The following is a 16840-nucleotide window of genomic DNA, read 5'->3' on the forward strand; positions in this document are numbered from 1 at the left end:
AATATGAGCAAATGCTGGGTAATTTTCGGTGCTGGACCCTGGACTCATTTCACCGGCATTATCACCTTCATCTCATTCAGACGCTAAATAACCGAAGATGTTGATAAAGTGTCGTAAAATAACCTACTAAAAAAAAATTTCAATGGTTCTTCAGTTTTCTCCACAAAGTCATCATCACTCATATCAGATCTCATTGAGGCAACGTCCTCAACTGAACTCGTCATATTTTTTTTTTTTGAAAATTTCAGCCAGTGATCCAACCAAATTCCTTTTTCTCTTCCTGATCAGTTTCAGCGTCATTCTTTCTTCACCCACTCTTTCCAACACAGCTTCATTTCTTATGTTATAAATCTTTACTTTCGATTTATTATGCCCATATTTATAGTCACATAAGTTAGGGGATGCTTTTGTAGGGTAACCATACTAAGTTGTTTATTCTTCAAAAGAGAGCAGTGAGAATTATTTGTGGTGTCTCTTCTAGAACTCATTGTAAACCACTTTTCATTCAACTAGGAATACTTATGTTACCGTCAATGTTTATTCTCGATTGCCTTCTGTATGCTAAGCGTAATGTGCATAATCTTCTTATTTGTTCATCTATTCATAATTATTCAATCTGTTCCAGACTTGATATATATTTAACCAAGTAAAATACTAGTACTACAAGCAATAGTTTTATTTCCATATCATAAAAACTTTACAACTCTTTACCCATGAATATAAGAAATAGGTTATATTTTACTTTCAGAAGGTTAGTGACAAAGGCATTGATGGCAAATCCACTCTACAGTGTCAATGAGTTTAGCAATATCACGTTTTAGATACTATTGTTTTAACCTCATGTAAATGACACATTTGTACATTTTAAAATGATCTTATACCATTTCTTTTAACACTTTTAATCTATCTTTGTGATTGTCTGGTAATTGTATATTTATTTTGATTTTATTTCAATATCTATCCATATTATTGTAGGCCATGTATTATATATTTATATTTTGACGTTGTCTATGGGCTGTAAATTTGCTGAATGACATTAAACTATCTGTCTGTCCGTCCGTCCGTCCGTCCGTCCGTCCGTCCGTCCATCCATCCATCCATCCATCCATCCATCCATCCATCCATCCATCCATCCATCCATCCATCCATCCATCCATTTACCTACCTACTTATTTCTCTCTCCATTTTACATGCTCCATTCTTCTCCATATCCACATTTCAAATGCTTCTCTTCACTTCATCGTAATGTTCACGTTTCTGCTCCATACAATGCCATACTCCACACAAAGCACTTCACTAGTCTCTTTCTTAGTTCTTTTTCCAGAGGTCCGCAGAAGATGCTCCTTTTTCTATTAAAAGCTTCTTTTGCCTTTGCTGGCCTTCTTTTGACTTCCTGACAGCAGCTCATGTTACTGCTTATAGTACACCCCAAGTATTTGAAGCTGTCCACTTACTCTACTAGTATTCGCACGTTTACCTTCTTTATTTTTCTTCAGACATCCATGGTCTTCGTATGTTTGTGGGAGGAGATAATGAATGCAAAAGCAGTTTCACACAGGGATGACTGATACACGTATCACATATCCCCTGTTCACTTGTATCATACATTCCCATGGAACACATAATGGAACACATAATCTTATTCGAAAAGGAATTAGACCAATCAAGGTCTCACGGGTGCCAGACATAATTACATAAAGATATACAGATTGCAATCCTACAAAATAATTATTGATCAATCTTATCCATATTATTGAAAAATGATGAGGAATATTTTACATAACACTTACTTTGATCAGTCAGGATTGAAATTCCAGCTCTAGATCAGATTCTTCAACTGCACACTTGCTACAAATGACAATAAACCAACAAGTGATTATTAGGAACTATGAATCACAGATCAGTAATGCTAATGATCAGGCCATATCATATATCCCTGTGTATCAAATACCTCCAGTCTCCTCTACATAAATAAGTGAATGAGAGCTCTAAAGTATTAGATATTTATGTTTGACACATGTGAAGCAAATAAAAATAAAGTAAACAGGAGTGGAACATATATCCTATGTTGTTTATTATTATTATTATTATTATTATTATTATTATTATTATTATTATTACTATTATTATTATTAACATATTCACTGAAGTATTTAAATACAGTATTAAGTAACTGATAATCATCATCATCATCATCATCATCTTCATATTCAATGAATGATTTAGATATTCAGTAACTTGATAGGACTAAAATCAATTTTCCTATAAGGTATACGAAGCTGCATTCTTCATAAATATTCTTCTGTCCAAGTAAGGGTTAAATCTTTGGAAACCTTAGTAGCTTATCTTAAAATTCAATTTTCTCACTTCAACTATGATCATTGACAAACAAAAGAAATGCAACATTGTAAGTGTTCTTTCTGCTCTCTCAGAAAACTGATATACACCATTCAGTGCAATAATGTAAATAATTATTAAAAACCGATAACCAATATTTTTATTGCAGTTTTATCTCTTGTTTACAATTTAAAGAAGATATAGCTTAACTCCAAAAGTGGCAGGTATAAAGTGTCTTTTATTAATTACCATATCTTTGTAATTATTCACAATTTCCTTATTAACATCAATGTCAATGTATTAACAATTCGAAGTTTATCATTCTTCCTCAACTCCCTTTTTTTTCATACCCTCTCGTTGACGTTTCTGTTTCTTTGTCTCAGCTTCATGGATGGGAGCTGGTTTCAAATACGGAATTTCTTCCTGAAAAGCTGTTTAACACACATATAAGACAAATGGCATATTCTGATTCATATCACCTGTTTTAATGTACAACTAAATAATAAAATCTACCTGGTGGCATATATGGCTTCAGAGCAGATGGGACCTTAATGCACGATTCTGTTTGATAAACCTCCAATAAGGCACAAATCACTCTTGTTGTAGCACACATCGTGGCATTTAACATATGAACATAATCAGTCTGAAACAAAAGGGAATAACACATGTTCATTTTACATTTGCTTAGCAGATAATGAAGTTCTCTATAACTAATCTCAATATCACAATGCTTCAATATGGACACATCTGATGAATAGAAGCATTTCAATCACTTGAATGGAATTTTTATTGATTTGACAGTGATGAAGAAAATTATATTCAGTTGGATAAAACCAATAATTTTTGTCCTTACTTGGGCATTCATTTTCTTGGTCTGCCCATATCGTACCAATAATCGTCTTGCCTGGTAATCAAGACAGTTGCTGCACGATACCAACTCCCTGAAAGCACCTGTAAGAAAAGAAAGTGCCTTCATGTCTCATGTTCTTTTAAATAGATAATGTCCTAATACCAGTTTAGTTCCAATATTTAAGTTCAGATTTTTTCTTTAGCGTATTTTTTAATGTGGCTTCAGTATTTGGTGTGACTACGTCCTTTTCTTCTTCCCTTTTCTACTTGTCATGACACATTAACAATCTCAATTCATTGATATCTGGTTTGATTTTGTCAGAAATTCCACTTCTGTGTTAATAATTATAACAAAAGAAACCAGCAACAGAATGACATTTTTCGATCATACTGGAATGCAAAACAGAAAACTAATAAGTTGAGCCTCATCACTACAGAACAAAAACAATTCAAATCATAATTTATTTCACAAAAAACAATTTCATCCACTATCACAGAGAATGAAAATTGCAGTCTCCATTCAGCTCCCAGCTGGGAATATGCACACAAGGCATGTTAATCTCTATTTTCCCAGCAACAGATAAATGAATGGAAAAAATTAGGTTCGATGAAAACAAGGACGACAATTTTCAAAAGTTAATTCAGTTCTCTCCAAATGGATGGCCACCAAAATTTCATACTTCAACAGATCTGACAGAATATTGGCAGCATCGTTGAGAAATAGTCGTGGAAGATGGCCTGCTTTTGAAGAGATCTAGAATATGGATACCATCAAGCTTGTGCAAAGATATACTAGTTAAAATTCATTATGGAAACCTAGGAATCAAAAGTGCAGGGAGTGTGTATGTAAAGCAGTATTGTGATCAGTTATTTCAAGGCAATTGAATCACTGATAAATAACTGTAGGGAATGTATCAAAGAGTGAGAATTATAATTGACATGAGCCCTTGATATCATCAGAACTCCCACAAAGACCATGGTAAAATATTGAAACAGACTTATTTAAATTAAAAGCAAAATGGTACCTATTAGTCAATGATTTCTACTCTCACTTTCCAGAGGTCGTAAAACTTAATAGTGTAAAAGAGGCAGAACTTATTAGCCACTTGAAATCAATATTCTCTTGTCATGGAGTTCCTGGAAAGTTTTTCAGTGAAAACAGAACTCATTTTGGTCCATTGCTAACATCACAATTTTATAGATTCTTTCAAAAATGGCAGTTTATTCATGTTACATGAAGTCCGAGATTTCCATAGAGCAGTGGTACTCACTAGAAATTACTTGAGAGCCAAAAGTGAGAAAGAGTAATTTGCCGACAGCCACAATGCATTACAGAGTATTGAAACTTAACAAAATGCAAGGATTTTTAATTATTTGGCCTATTATTATTATTATTATTATTATTATTATTATTATTATTATTATTATTTCAATACAGTAACAGAAGTAACACTTATATTTTACTGGTATTTTGAAGTTTAAGGGCAGACTCTGCTATTCCCCTGCACAATTATATGGATATGAGAAGATTGATTTGTTATGCAAATCTGGCTTTCAGGTATAGCTCCCTGTGAAGCAACTTAAATAATTTCAAGAAAAAAAATTGTTCCAGGGCTGGGTAACAATCCTGGGACCTTTTGCTTAGTACACAAACCCTCTACCGACAGAGCTACCCAGGAACTACACCTGACATCACCATTTGAAGAGAGTAGTTTTTCCTCTCAAGCACTAAAGTGCATATTGTCTCGGTTGCACAAATTTCAAGAAAGAGAGAGGGATAGAGGTGATTGAAACACAATGCAGTCACATTCGCCTCCTCTCTCTAACACCCTAAAAACATGATGGAAGCTATGGTAGTTTTCTCTTTTTCAAATTGTGTGCTAACAGCTGTAAAACCAAACATACCAACAGTATAGCTTCAGTTTTTTATTTGTGGCAGTCTTATTGACACAGTGAAACTATGGCAAATTTGGAAAATAAATGTAAAGACTTAAACGCTGAAGATAAACTTTCAATTATTGAATGTTATGACAAATTACCAAAAATGAGTCAACGAAATGCAGCAGTGCAGTTACAAATTTCACAGGCCCTTCTGTGCAAGCTGTTAAAAAATCGATACAATATGGTATCCTATAAGCGTCAAAGGAAAGCAGAATCATAGTGGGAAAGACAGGTAATCAGCTTTAACACTAGGTTCGTGTTGAAAGGCCTCTCATGTGACAAAAAGATGAGAAACTTACTAAGAAAATGGGAAAAGATTTTGATGGTTCCACCAATAGAAAAAATGGGAAAATACTGTGTACAAATGAACGCATGATTAGCAGATGATTTATTAAGTGCTGATAATATAATTTTGTCTTCCAGTTTTGCGAATATATTGTATTACATTGCAAGTCTAATTGATTTTAGTCAAAGACAAACAAGAATATATGATTTATTTAAGTGCAGGTAATATAACTTATTCTTGCTATTTTATATTGTATTGCAGTAGAAGCCTACCTAATTTTAATGAAAGATTAACAACAAACGAATTATTTAAGTGGTCATACTATACTACTGTCTTCTAGTTTTATATAAGACTGTACTTTATTTAGTGAATAAGCTTGTTTGTATGAATAAGTAATTTTGAAAACTGAAAAAAACTTCTTTCGGTCATTGTTTTCATTCAATTAATGTTATTAGATTAGCAGCAATCCAAAATGATCACAATAAGTAGCATGTACTGTACTGTTAAACCGTTGCCTACGCTATTATATAAGGCCTCTGTATCGTCGTCTGCGGGTCATTACAGTCGTAGTAGTTCCAACTCCGCCGCTAGTTGTCAGTCAATTACACCATTATTTACTCCGAATTTACATTGGTTGTATAGGGGAATTGGGGCATTAATTGTGATTTTGGTTTAGATAAAGCGGGAAAAAGCTTGTCAAAAGTTTTTCGTGTGTGCACTGAATTTTTTTTAAATATAAGGCAATGTAATTATGATTTATAAAAGGTAAGTGTATATGATAGCGCAGTTTTATCCAGGGTGTGAATTAAGATTTCTGATGAGGGGGACTAGAACCCTAGATAGAGAATACCTGTGTCTTATTGTTTTCAGATTATGGCATTAATAATCTAATCTACACTTCGATTCATAACAGTTTACTGTTGCATACCCTTTTGTAAAAGTGAAGATAAAAATGGAACTGACATCACTTTCCATCAATTTCCATCAAATGTTGATTTGTGTGAAAAAATGGGTTAAATCAATATCACGGCAAGATCTAAACAAAAGTAGTTTGTGGCAACCTTCAAAAAGATCTGTAGTGTGCAGTTCACATTTTGACATAACCTGTTTTAGTATTTCCACTAAAAACAGGCGACTCCTTCCAAATTTCATCCCAACCACTTTTCAAGGTTATCCATCATATCTTCAAGGAAACGACAAAGGCATTCGCAAATGTAATGTCGCGGCTAAAAGAAATTATGGTTCTGCTTTTCCGAAAACAAGCCGAATTTTGGAGTCAAGTTCAGAACCAGAACCAACAGGGCCAGATCCAGAATTAGCATGTGACGAAAACCAGGTTTCTGTAGCCATCCAAGTTGATATTGATAGGAATACTGTCCGTAATTTGAACAACAAAACAGTCTTAAATAAAAACAAAAATACTTTGTCACGAGCCCTAAGGAGAAAAACTAAAATCGTAACTGAACTAAGGACAAAATGTGCCAAGTTGTCTGCAAGGCTCAAGAAAAAAAATTAAAAATCATTTGCAGAGAAGGAAAAGGTATATAATTCTTTATTAGCTGCTAGCTCACTAGCAACATTCCTGTTGGAACAACTAAGAACTTTTGGAAAGAAAAAAAATAAGTATACTGAGGATTTGTTAAAACTTTGTGTTCTCTGGCACAACAGTTCTCCTAAAGAATATGAGTTTATCAAATCAATGAATATTTTGCACTTACCTCACAGAAGTACCCTTAAGAAATATATTGGCTTATCCTCCAGACAGACAGGCATTACCCAGGACATTAGAGAGAGATTAAAAATTGAAGTAGAAAATCTTAACACAGAACAAGAGAAATTTGGTTCCCTCATTATAGATGAGATGGCTATTCAACCCAAACTTCAATATGACAGGCAACTAGACCAATTTCATGGGAGGAACGAACTGTTTGATGAACAGGCAAATGAAGGCAGCAAAGAATTAGGAAACAGATTACTCTGTTTCATATTCAGAGGTCTCTCAACAAAGAATGAATTCCTGTGGCATTCTTTTTCTGTTTTAATCTGGACAGTACCCAATTATACAAGAAAACAGTAAAAGTGATTGCAGCTGTTGAAGAAACAGGATTTTCAATCTTGCGGATTGTGACAGATAATTGTAAAGTAAATATTTCGTTGTATGAAAAAATGTGTGGTGGTAATACTGCACCAGAAACACAACACCCTTTGGATGAAAGCAGCAAGTTATTTCTCAGCTTCGATCAAAGTCACATCATAAAAAACGTGCGATCTCAGTTCCTGGAGAAATCGTTTCGTGAAGATGGAAGGGAAATTACTGGAAAGCATGTGAAGACACTGTACAAACTGCAAAGTGCTGGTACTAACATGATTTTCACTCCAGTTCATTGCTTGTCAAGGAAAATGGTATACCCATCCAATCTTGAGAAAATGAATGTCAAATGTGCGAAATTATTATTCTCAGATTCTGTCATACCTGTACTTGAAACTTGCAGTTCTGTTCAAGGCGAACGCTTCGGTGAAAAGGAGAGCCTACAAGCAACTATCAAGTTCATGAGAATGATAAAAAAGTGCTTTGACAATCACGACGTATGCAATCCAACACAGACCTACAGTTTTCGCAATGAGGACAAGTTGCACTTTTTTTCACTTAGTGATGAACGTCTCCAATGGCTCACAGATACATTTCTGCCGTATGTGGCGCAAATTCAAAGGGAAGGGCTAATCAGACAAGAGATGTTCAGTTCAGAAACATACAATGCCCTGTTCATCACTACTCAGTCAACTGTTACCTGCATACACTATTTGTTAAACATGGGTTTCCACTATGTTCTGAAGCGTAATTTTTCCAGTGACGACATAAGAGTTATTTTTCAGTCACCTCAGACAATTAGGAGGCTTCAACGATATGATGGATGCTCGTTCTTGGATACATGCTATAGAGACCACATTAAAAACAGGAATCATAAGAGCATCTGTGCATGGAAGTGTGGAAGCAAATGAAAAAGTAACTTCAGAGCAAGTGACCCTTACAGCACCAGGTTCATCACAACTAACGGAGATTCAGTTGCCAGATTCTGTGATGAAGATGCTAGATCGTCCCCTAATTGGTAAATAAAATTTGTATTAATGTTATTAAATTTTATGTTATGTGTAGACTACACTTATTTACACATAGGCTTACAGTAACTCAATTCTTAACTTTTCTCCTTTTTTTCAGCTTCTCCTGTGTCATTGAAATCTGCATCTATTTCTTTTGTATGTGGTTACCTTGCGAGAGTGGCTGAAGAAAACACGACCTGTGATACATGTCTAAACAAAATCACAACAGTTGCTAGTAATGCGCCTCTGAATATGCTGATAAAAACTCAGGACAGAGGAGGACTAAGATATTGTCGGCACAGCATATCTTGAGGTACTAAGGTGCAACTTCAACATTTTTCCCCCATTACGTGATCACCAGCTGAAATCTAGTGTTTTTGCAGCCCCCAGGTTCACTTCACTACTGGCAACACTTACTTCAACACCCGCATGTTCTAGATATCATGATAGTTAGTCATTTTGTAGTTCTTATGTTGGTACACTTGGAATTATTATTCAGGCCTACCTGCTACTCTATTTAAAATTCACTAGATTTATTCAAACGTAATATTGTGCGTGTATTTTATATCGCGATTATAATATATATAATATATTCCGGGAATTGCGAGTTGTACGTGAAGTTACTATTTCCATCACATCACATAATACAACTCTGTGGTGCAATTATTGTTATTATCAGAACTACCGGTATTGTATGTTTCTAGGTAAGTAGAAATTGTGGAGCATTACATTGCAATATTACAATAAATTAACATATTAGAATGTTGTGTTGTATTAAGATTCACTGTTATTTAGTATGTATTAAGATAGGCATACTTATATTCTAGAATAGTGAAATTTATAATTAGGCCTACAGATGATTCTGCTGAGGTAAGAGCATTATTTTAACTTTAAAACATTATCCATATAAAAATAAATTATATGATATAACAATTACATTTTTATCATAATATACGGTATTATCCAGAGAAGCTACATCAAAGAAGGCATGTTTCACTGGCTTATGAGAGATGTATATAGTGATAAACACGTGGTTTATTAGTTTGCTGTTATAAAAACTTCCAACTATCCATTAGAATATACAGGTATCAAATGACTTTTATGTTGAAAGTATTTATAGCTCCAAATTAAAACCATGTGTTATCATCTCACAGAAGTCAGTGGAACAAAGGAAAACGGTGTCTCCTATGGTGCAGTTATTTTGGAGAATTACGTAATATAATTTTACATAACCTTACAAATATTCAGTCTAATGAAAGTGAATAAAATCAAGGTTGAAGTTAGGTTAATTGTAGTTCATATTTTAAAATGCAATAATCACTTTATTTTAAGGTTATAACATGTCCAGAAGGAAAGAGTCTGAAGAACTTATAGGCCTACATCAGGAAAGAAAATACTTTCGTTACAGAGCAGCTTACAATAAGCAGTGGTTAATATGTACAGACAATTGAAGGCTGAAGCAGAATAGGAAGATATCTGTCAAACCAAAGCGGTTCTAATGGCAAGAATTGCAAATCTCTTGTAAGTAGGCCTACCTGTTTTTATAGATAATATTTGACAGGATCAGTACAGATCTTATTCCATAAGGATGCATCCATGATAGTGTGTTAAAAAATATTTTCACATAATTTAACATACGAAGACTTTTCTGTAACCTAATCTAATGCAACTTCATGATAAACTAATGCATGTGGTTGAGTTTACATGCAACTAAATTTTGAAAAATTTTAAGCTTACTTAGAAATACAAGTCCCAAATAAAGTAAAGTCCCATCACTGATAACCTTTCGTATGTATAAAAATATTCTTGTTAGAAATTAAGTAAAAAAAAATATGTATTCAATAACGCAGAAGAATATTTTTATTATTGTCCCAAGTACTTCAATGTATTACCATAATCTTTAAGGCTATAGGAATAATTAAAAAGGAGCTTATTATATGTTTACTTGTTCCAGATATTGTTACACCACAGGCATGTATGTATAAGAAGCATTAAATTGGACTCTCACTTTGAGAGGGGAACAGAGGTTAAGGGTATTAGAGTGTAAAGTTCTTAGGAAAATATTTGGGACTAAGAGGGATGAAGTTACAGGAAAATGGAGAAAGTTACACAACGCACAACTGCAAGCATTATATTCTTCATCTAACATTAAATCCAGACGTTTGATGTGGGCAGGGTATGTAGCACGAATGAGTGAGTCCATAAATGCATATAGAGTTAGTTTGAAAACCTTTGGAGAGGCCGAGACGTAGATGGGAGGATAATATTTTGAGGGAGGTGGAATATGATGCTAGGGACTGGATTAATATTGTTCAGGATAGGGACGAATGGTGGGCTTATGTGAGGACAGCAAAAACCTCTGGGTTCCATAAAAGCCATTTGTAAGTAAATACTATAAATAAAATATATAATCTCCATACTTTTATCACAGCATTCATAGAATGAAGTAGAAATAATTATTACCAAATCTGAAAAGAGGCATATGCTGTCTACACCAGGGAAAAACAAGAAATATCCACAATCTATAACTGGCATCAGATAATTTTTCCAAGGAAGTCATTGCAAGATATGTATATAATAGACCGAATCGAGATGAAGAAAATTATGGCAGTAACATTTTTTTTTTTTAATTTTAATAAGTTAAAAGACTGTAGACTTTACTCTTATAATTACTTCTTATTTACCACTACCGGCACTATTTTCATTCCTGTTCAGGAAAAAGAGTAACAGCCATGCTGGTACTGGGCCATGTAACAGCAAACTATGATACATACTTCATTTGAAGGATCACGTTCGTCATTAAGGACAATTTTGAAGGAAATGTGGTTTAAATTGAAAAAAGAGGGCAATCTCACATTAGTAAGAGAAAGTAAAAATATTAATTTTAAAAGAATATGTGAGAAATATGAAAAGTGAGGGTCCAAAGTCTGTTGTTTTTCTGGATGAAACGTGGATTTTTATGAATGGCATGCTTTATTACAATATTTTAAGATAGTAAAGGGAATAAATGTTGTAACATTATTAATTCCATGTATATTTCATAGACTGCAACACATTCATGGAGCAAACCAGTATCGTTGGTGGTAAGGTTCAAGGAGTTATGCATCGACCTGCTGTGGAAGGAAGACTGGTCATTGTACAAGCTGGAACCTGGTAATGTAACTACAATACTATTAAACTATATATAGTGTAGTAACTTTTATTATGTGTTCTATCAAGAATCTAAATATCTTGTCTCTTTTATAGATGCAGATTTAACTTTTTGCATCCAATTTGAAGACTGGCCAAGATTACTATGGTGCCATGAATACAATCCAGAAGTGGGTGGAAAGGTAGCTTATTGTTGGGTTGAGAAATTTAGGTCCCTCGATTATTGTTATGGATAATGCTTTCTACCACAATAAAATTGCAGAATACAAACCCACAACAAAAGGAGACGAGATCAGTTAATGGTAAATATAATTTCTGTAGAATCTGAGTAATGAACTGTGATGTTAAATTGCATTATTTATGTTTAAATGTGAATTTTGTAGACATGACTGAAACAGAATGGGGTTACCATTGCCAGACAATGCAAACAGGAATAAACGACACTTGGAAAGGTGATTCTCTAAATGTAAGTAATTCATAAGTAATCCCCCCCCCCAATGGTGGTTAATTGACTATTTGTCATTCAGCCATATAAAGCGAGTTGTGTAGGCCAATTTATCAACACAATCATTGCCCAAGGTGTGTCATAGGAGGCTGGTTTTCGATACACCAACCTCTCCACCATCCAGGCCATGAGGGTTACCATTTTGCACGACATACAGCAGGACAGGTGCATCAGAGGCCACCACTAATTTAAGAAAAGTGAAAATATCTCTGATGATCAGACACCTCATATCAAAACCCACTATTTTTTTTAACAAAATATGACGTGCCTACAGATAGATTGCTGTACATTCAAATATAAGGATGCTAGACGATCTCATCATTGATAAATTCAAGTTGTTTTTTTTATGTTGCTTAGGACTTAACGATAGAGTTTCCCTTCCAGGGATTAGCTATCGTGGTGTTCCAAGAAGCCAGTGAGGCTTATTTCATTGGTCTCTCAGATACACCAACCTCTCTGACATCCATGCCATGAGGGTTAACATTTTGCACAATGACTTCCAGCTAGACAGGCATATCAGAGGCCACCATTAATTCAGAGGAAAGTGAAAGTGTCTGATAATATGATGTCTTATATCAGTACCACTATTTTTTTCACGAAATATGGTATAGTTAGATTTGTGTACCTTCAAAAGCAAAGAATTCTGTGAGGGTGGTATTTTGCTACAAAACTTGCCAGATCCTTGAGCTAGATTGAACTGAAAGTTTGGCTTATTTTCAACATTTCTGTTTCAAAGCCTGATGTCATATTTTAGATACCGGTACAATGTTATTTATGCAGTATTAATTTTCACTCTGTGTACAACATAATATATTTTTTATTTTAGTTTTAATTCCTCCCCCCTTTTTCTACTGATATTTACATGATTAATTGTCCAGTCCAGTGTTGTCACCATAATGCCCACTATAATTCTACTAAAAATTAATTCAGTTATTGTTAAATGGGGCTATGTGTAATTACTTTCTTATATTAAACATGCACAGATCCCCTTTTAACATTGACAATTTCTGTGTTAAATCAAATTCTGTCTTTCTTTTAGTCTCAAAGGATCCCATGATGCCACCAAACATTATCAAGAGGTTGGTTAAGGAAGAGGACGTCTGGAAATTTGGTAATATAATGACTAATTTAAGAATTATGGCTGATGCAAATGCTGGAGCAAACATAATATGTCTATCCAAAACCATAGTTATTTTCTTTTTATATCACTTTGTATTTTTCAGAAAAATAAAGCAAGTGTGCTGTTACACAGAAAATAATACAGTTGATTGTTCATTGTGTATTTTTGTTGTTGCCTAACTGTGATTTATGTTAAATTTGTATAATGAAGAAATAAAATAAAGTTATTTGCAATCTGTCCTTTGTCGAAGTATTCCCTTAGTCCTGAGGCAAAAGTCGGGATATTAGAATTGTGTAATGCTGATTCAATACATCAACTTGTCAGCATTCCATAATGTTATACAACAATATAATAATTACATCACCCTTTTCCATTAATCCTGAAATAATAAAAATACTTAAGTTGTCCTTTCTATTTGTATATAGACCCTGTTATTACATGCTGTATATATTTTACCATTTATTAATGTGATTGTGCTCAATGAACTCTCGTAATTTTGTGATATATTTTGTATAACTGCTCTTTCGGGCTGCAATGCCTAATGTAGCTCAAGTGTATAGTATTAATAAATATTATTATTATTATTATTATTATTATTATTATTATTATTATTATTATTATTATTTGGTTGAAACAAATCCTTATTATAAAAAATTAAAGTTTAATTCTTTTTGTATAGAGATTGGTCGTGAAAAGTAAGTATGATTTTTAAATTTTCATTACTTGGTTAGTTAAAAATAAAATTTCACTTTTCTCATTGTACTTTTTAATTATATTTATACATACGTATCTATATCTATTAAAGAGGAATATGTGCAGCAAAAGAAATGGAAAGTAATAGTGATGAATGTAATGTAATTTTTAAGAATAATTTTTTTTTTAAGACATGACCATTTAAATTGTTCTTCAAATTTTATTTACCGCACATAATACCATCTTTCGTGGCATAAATTGTTTTACTTTTTTTCAGAGTTTGTTTTATTCTGATTCACAATTTTTAAATGCTCTCCACTGACAATTTGTTCAATTTATTGAAAAGAATTAATATTAGTGCTTTACATTCAAAGTTGGTAAAACTGAAGTACGGCCATCTTGGATTTTTAGTACGTCACTATATGTTGTGCCGAGTATACCCAAGCCCAACGTTTGTGTCACAAGTGATTATTATTGTTGACTTTTGTTCTAGTCCCATATCAGTGATGTCAGGAAAAGGCATAAGATCAGTTCTGCTACATTACTGTCGACCAAGGTTTTTTAGGGAACTAGCATGCAATAAGTGTAACAACAGAAGTTGTATCTTGTTCTATTGACCAAGTTGCTGAATCCCTTGTTAGATAACATCGGTAGAAGAGCGACAGACAAGTACTATCGTTCAAAACATTTTTCCTATAAGCCGTTAAGTAGGAAAGTGCTGAAGCTGTAGACAGAAGGTAAGCTCATACAAAGTATTAATTTGAACAGAAAATTTATTGTAACGCAATTTTTCACATAAATCGCACTTAAAATGATATATCTTGGTTATAACTATTTAAATTCTTAATTTTATTTATGCTATGTTGTACAATTTAATTTGACAACTACACCATTGAAAGCAATGTATAAATAGGGTGTAATCGCCTGCCGTCTATCAGTGCATTTGCAACTACATCAATGGAGTCAAATCTAAGTTCAATTATCGCAGCAATGCAGAGGCCTTGAATACTATAGTGTAGGCAACGGTTAAACATAACCTACTAACAGAGTAACATGAGCTAAATGAAACAAAAATATAACTTCGACCAGTGACTTGGAGTACAAATATATATCAATGTTCCGTAAACCAAATTCACTTGACTTAGGAGACACTGTCATGTTAGTCAGTTATGGACTTCAGTTCAAGAGCACAAATATCTAGCCATAGTTGCTGACAGTCTCTTTACCACAACAACAACAAAAACAACAACGACATTGTAATGTAGCTGTAAATTCATGGACTATAGTCACTCATTATGAAATAAAAACAGTGGCGTATACTGGTTGAAGGGTTTGGGCTACCGCTTACCCTATTATTACACAAAATATATCTAACAATTACTTTAATTTTAATTACTATGGTAAAACTAATAATACAAAATTATTACATTATGTTACATTATAAACTTTTTCTTTTGTAATTTCCTTGGGCTATCGCCGGTAGCCCCGGTAGCCCGCAAAATACGCCCCTGAATAAAAATATAATTGTTGTTTAGTCAACTGTCTGAAGACAGTTTTGAACCAATAAGGCATCATTCATGAGGCAACTAAGCTGGGAATGGGATGATCTGTATCTCATTAGAAATCCTGTAACTAATTTGTATTGTATGACCAATATATATTTTCCTTAGTCACTGGTGTAGCTCAATTGACTAAGGCGCTTGTCTACCAGTCTGGAGTTGCACTCAGGCGCGGGTTCGATTCCCACTTGGGCTTATCACCTGGTTGGGTTTTTCCGAGGTTTTCCCCAATCATAAGGTAAAAGTCAGGTAATCTATGGTGAATCCTCATCTCGTCAAATACTACCTTGCTATCACCAATCCCATCAATGCTAAAGAAACACGCAGTTGATACAGCATCGTTAAATAACCAAGTAATACATACATACATACATTATATACATACATACAAACATACATACATACATACATCTGCCCTGGACAGATCTTTGACTGCAAATCTGCTTTTCTCTTAGTCTCTGCAACCAAGTAATATATATATATATATATATATATATATATATATTTTTTTTTTCCCCCCCTTGTGAGAGTAAAGCAACTTACGTAGTTTATTAAACTAAATGATTTTCAATTACTAAAGTCAATCATTGATGTTTACAGCTAATGACCATTTTATCTTTATAGACAGATAATTATTCGAGAAAGGAAGAGTAAAAGATCATGGCTTACCTGATCCTGGAAACCATGCTTCCAAATCAAGCTTCTTCGCAGCTGCATGGTTCAAAGCACCAGACACTATATTGACAATGCGATATGGAATACCAAGTGCTTGGTAGAATTTCTCTGCATTATCAATCATTTCGTCCATCATTTCCCATGATTTATTATCATGAGGGGACGTTAAACAAAACTGTTCCACCTAAAAATTCCAACATATAAATAATTTTACTACTTAATGTGTGACAAAAGTTAATTTGCATGTAAATAAGTATTGCAAGAATACGATATTTTACAATGGTCTTACCGATACAAGACATTTTGGGATCAACGCTGTCATGAACATTCCCTCAATTACTAGGCCTACATCAGTCTTGAGATAAAGAAAATAGACTAAAATATAACTGATATTCTACAATCGTCTTTTAAATGTATTCCTCCAACTCAATGGCCGATATTGATTTTTCTAATATGATTCATTCATTTATTCCCCCAAAAAGGATAATGTGCCACAGACACAGAGATCACTTTACTGTCTTAGATAATGCCTAGTGAAAAATTGGGAGGTATATTGTACAGACGATAATGATTGTGATGACGACGATCTTCCTGGTTCACATTTCCATTTTTAACTGATTACACGA

The 16840-nt window shown here is 33.7% G+C and overlaps 1 protein-coding gene and 1 long non-coding RNA gene across 7 annotated transcripts in view; one reads left to right on the forward strand and one right to left on the reverse strand.

Moving 5' to 3' along the window:
* Positions 1-2471: 2471 nt before the first annotated feature.
* Positions 2472-16840, reverse strand: part of SerRS (Seryl-tRNA synthetase) — a 173688-nt gene continuing 159319 nt past the window's right edge. For all 6 annotated transcript variants that reach the window (XM_069838017.1, XM_069838016.1, XM_069838021.1 and 3 more), the window contains 4 exons: positions 16209-16398; positions 3191-3288; positions 2851-2980; positions 2472-2768 (listed from right to left, as the gene is read on the reverse strand). In XM_069838017.1, coding sequence (XP_069694118.1) covers positions 2656-2768; positions 2851-2980; positions 3191-3288; positions 16209-16398 — 531 coding nt within the window. In that variant the 3' untranslated portion in view covers positions 2472-2655. The remainder of the gene's footprint in view (positions 2769-2850; positions 2981-3190; positions 3289-16208; positions 16399-16840) is intronic.
* LOC138707948 (uncharacterized) lies at positions 8336-13708 on the forward strand. The gene is made up of 5 exons (XR_011334471.1): positions 8336-9216; positions 9845-10033; positions 11557-11665; positions 11759-11964; positions 13207-13708. It is a non-coding gene; the product is annotated as an uncharacterized lncRNA (long non-coding RNA).

This window comes from Periplaneta americana, chromosome 10 (genome assembly GCF_040183065.1).
Source record: "Periplaneta americana isolate PAMFEO1 chromosome 10, P.americana_PAMFEO1_priV1, whole genome shotgun sequence".
Lineage (NCBI taxonomy): Eukaryota > Metazoa > Arthropoda > Insecta > Blattodea > Blattidae > Periplaneta > Periplaneta americana.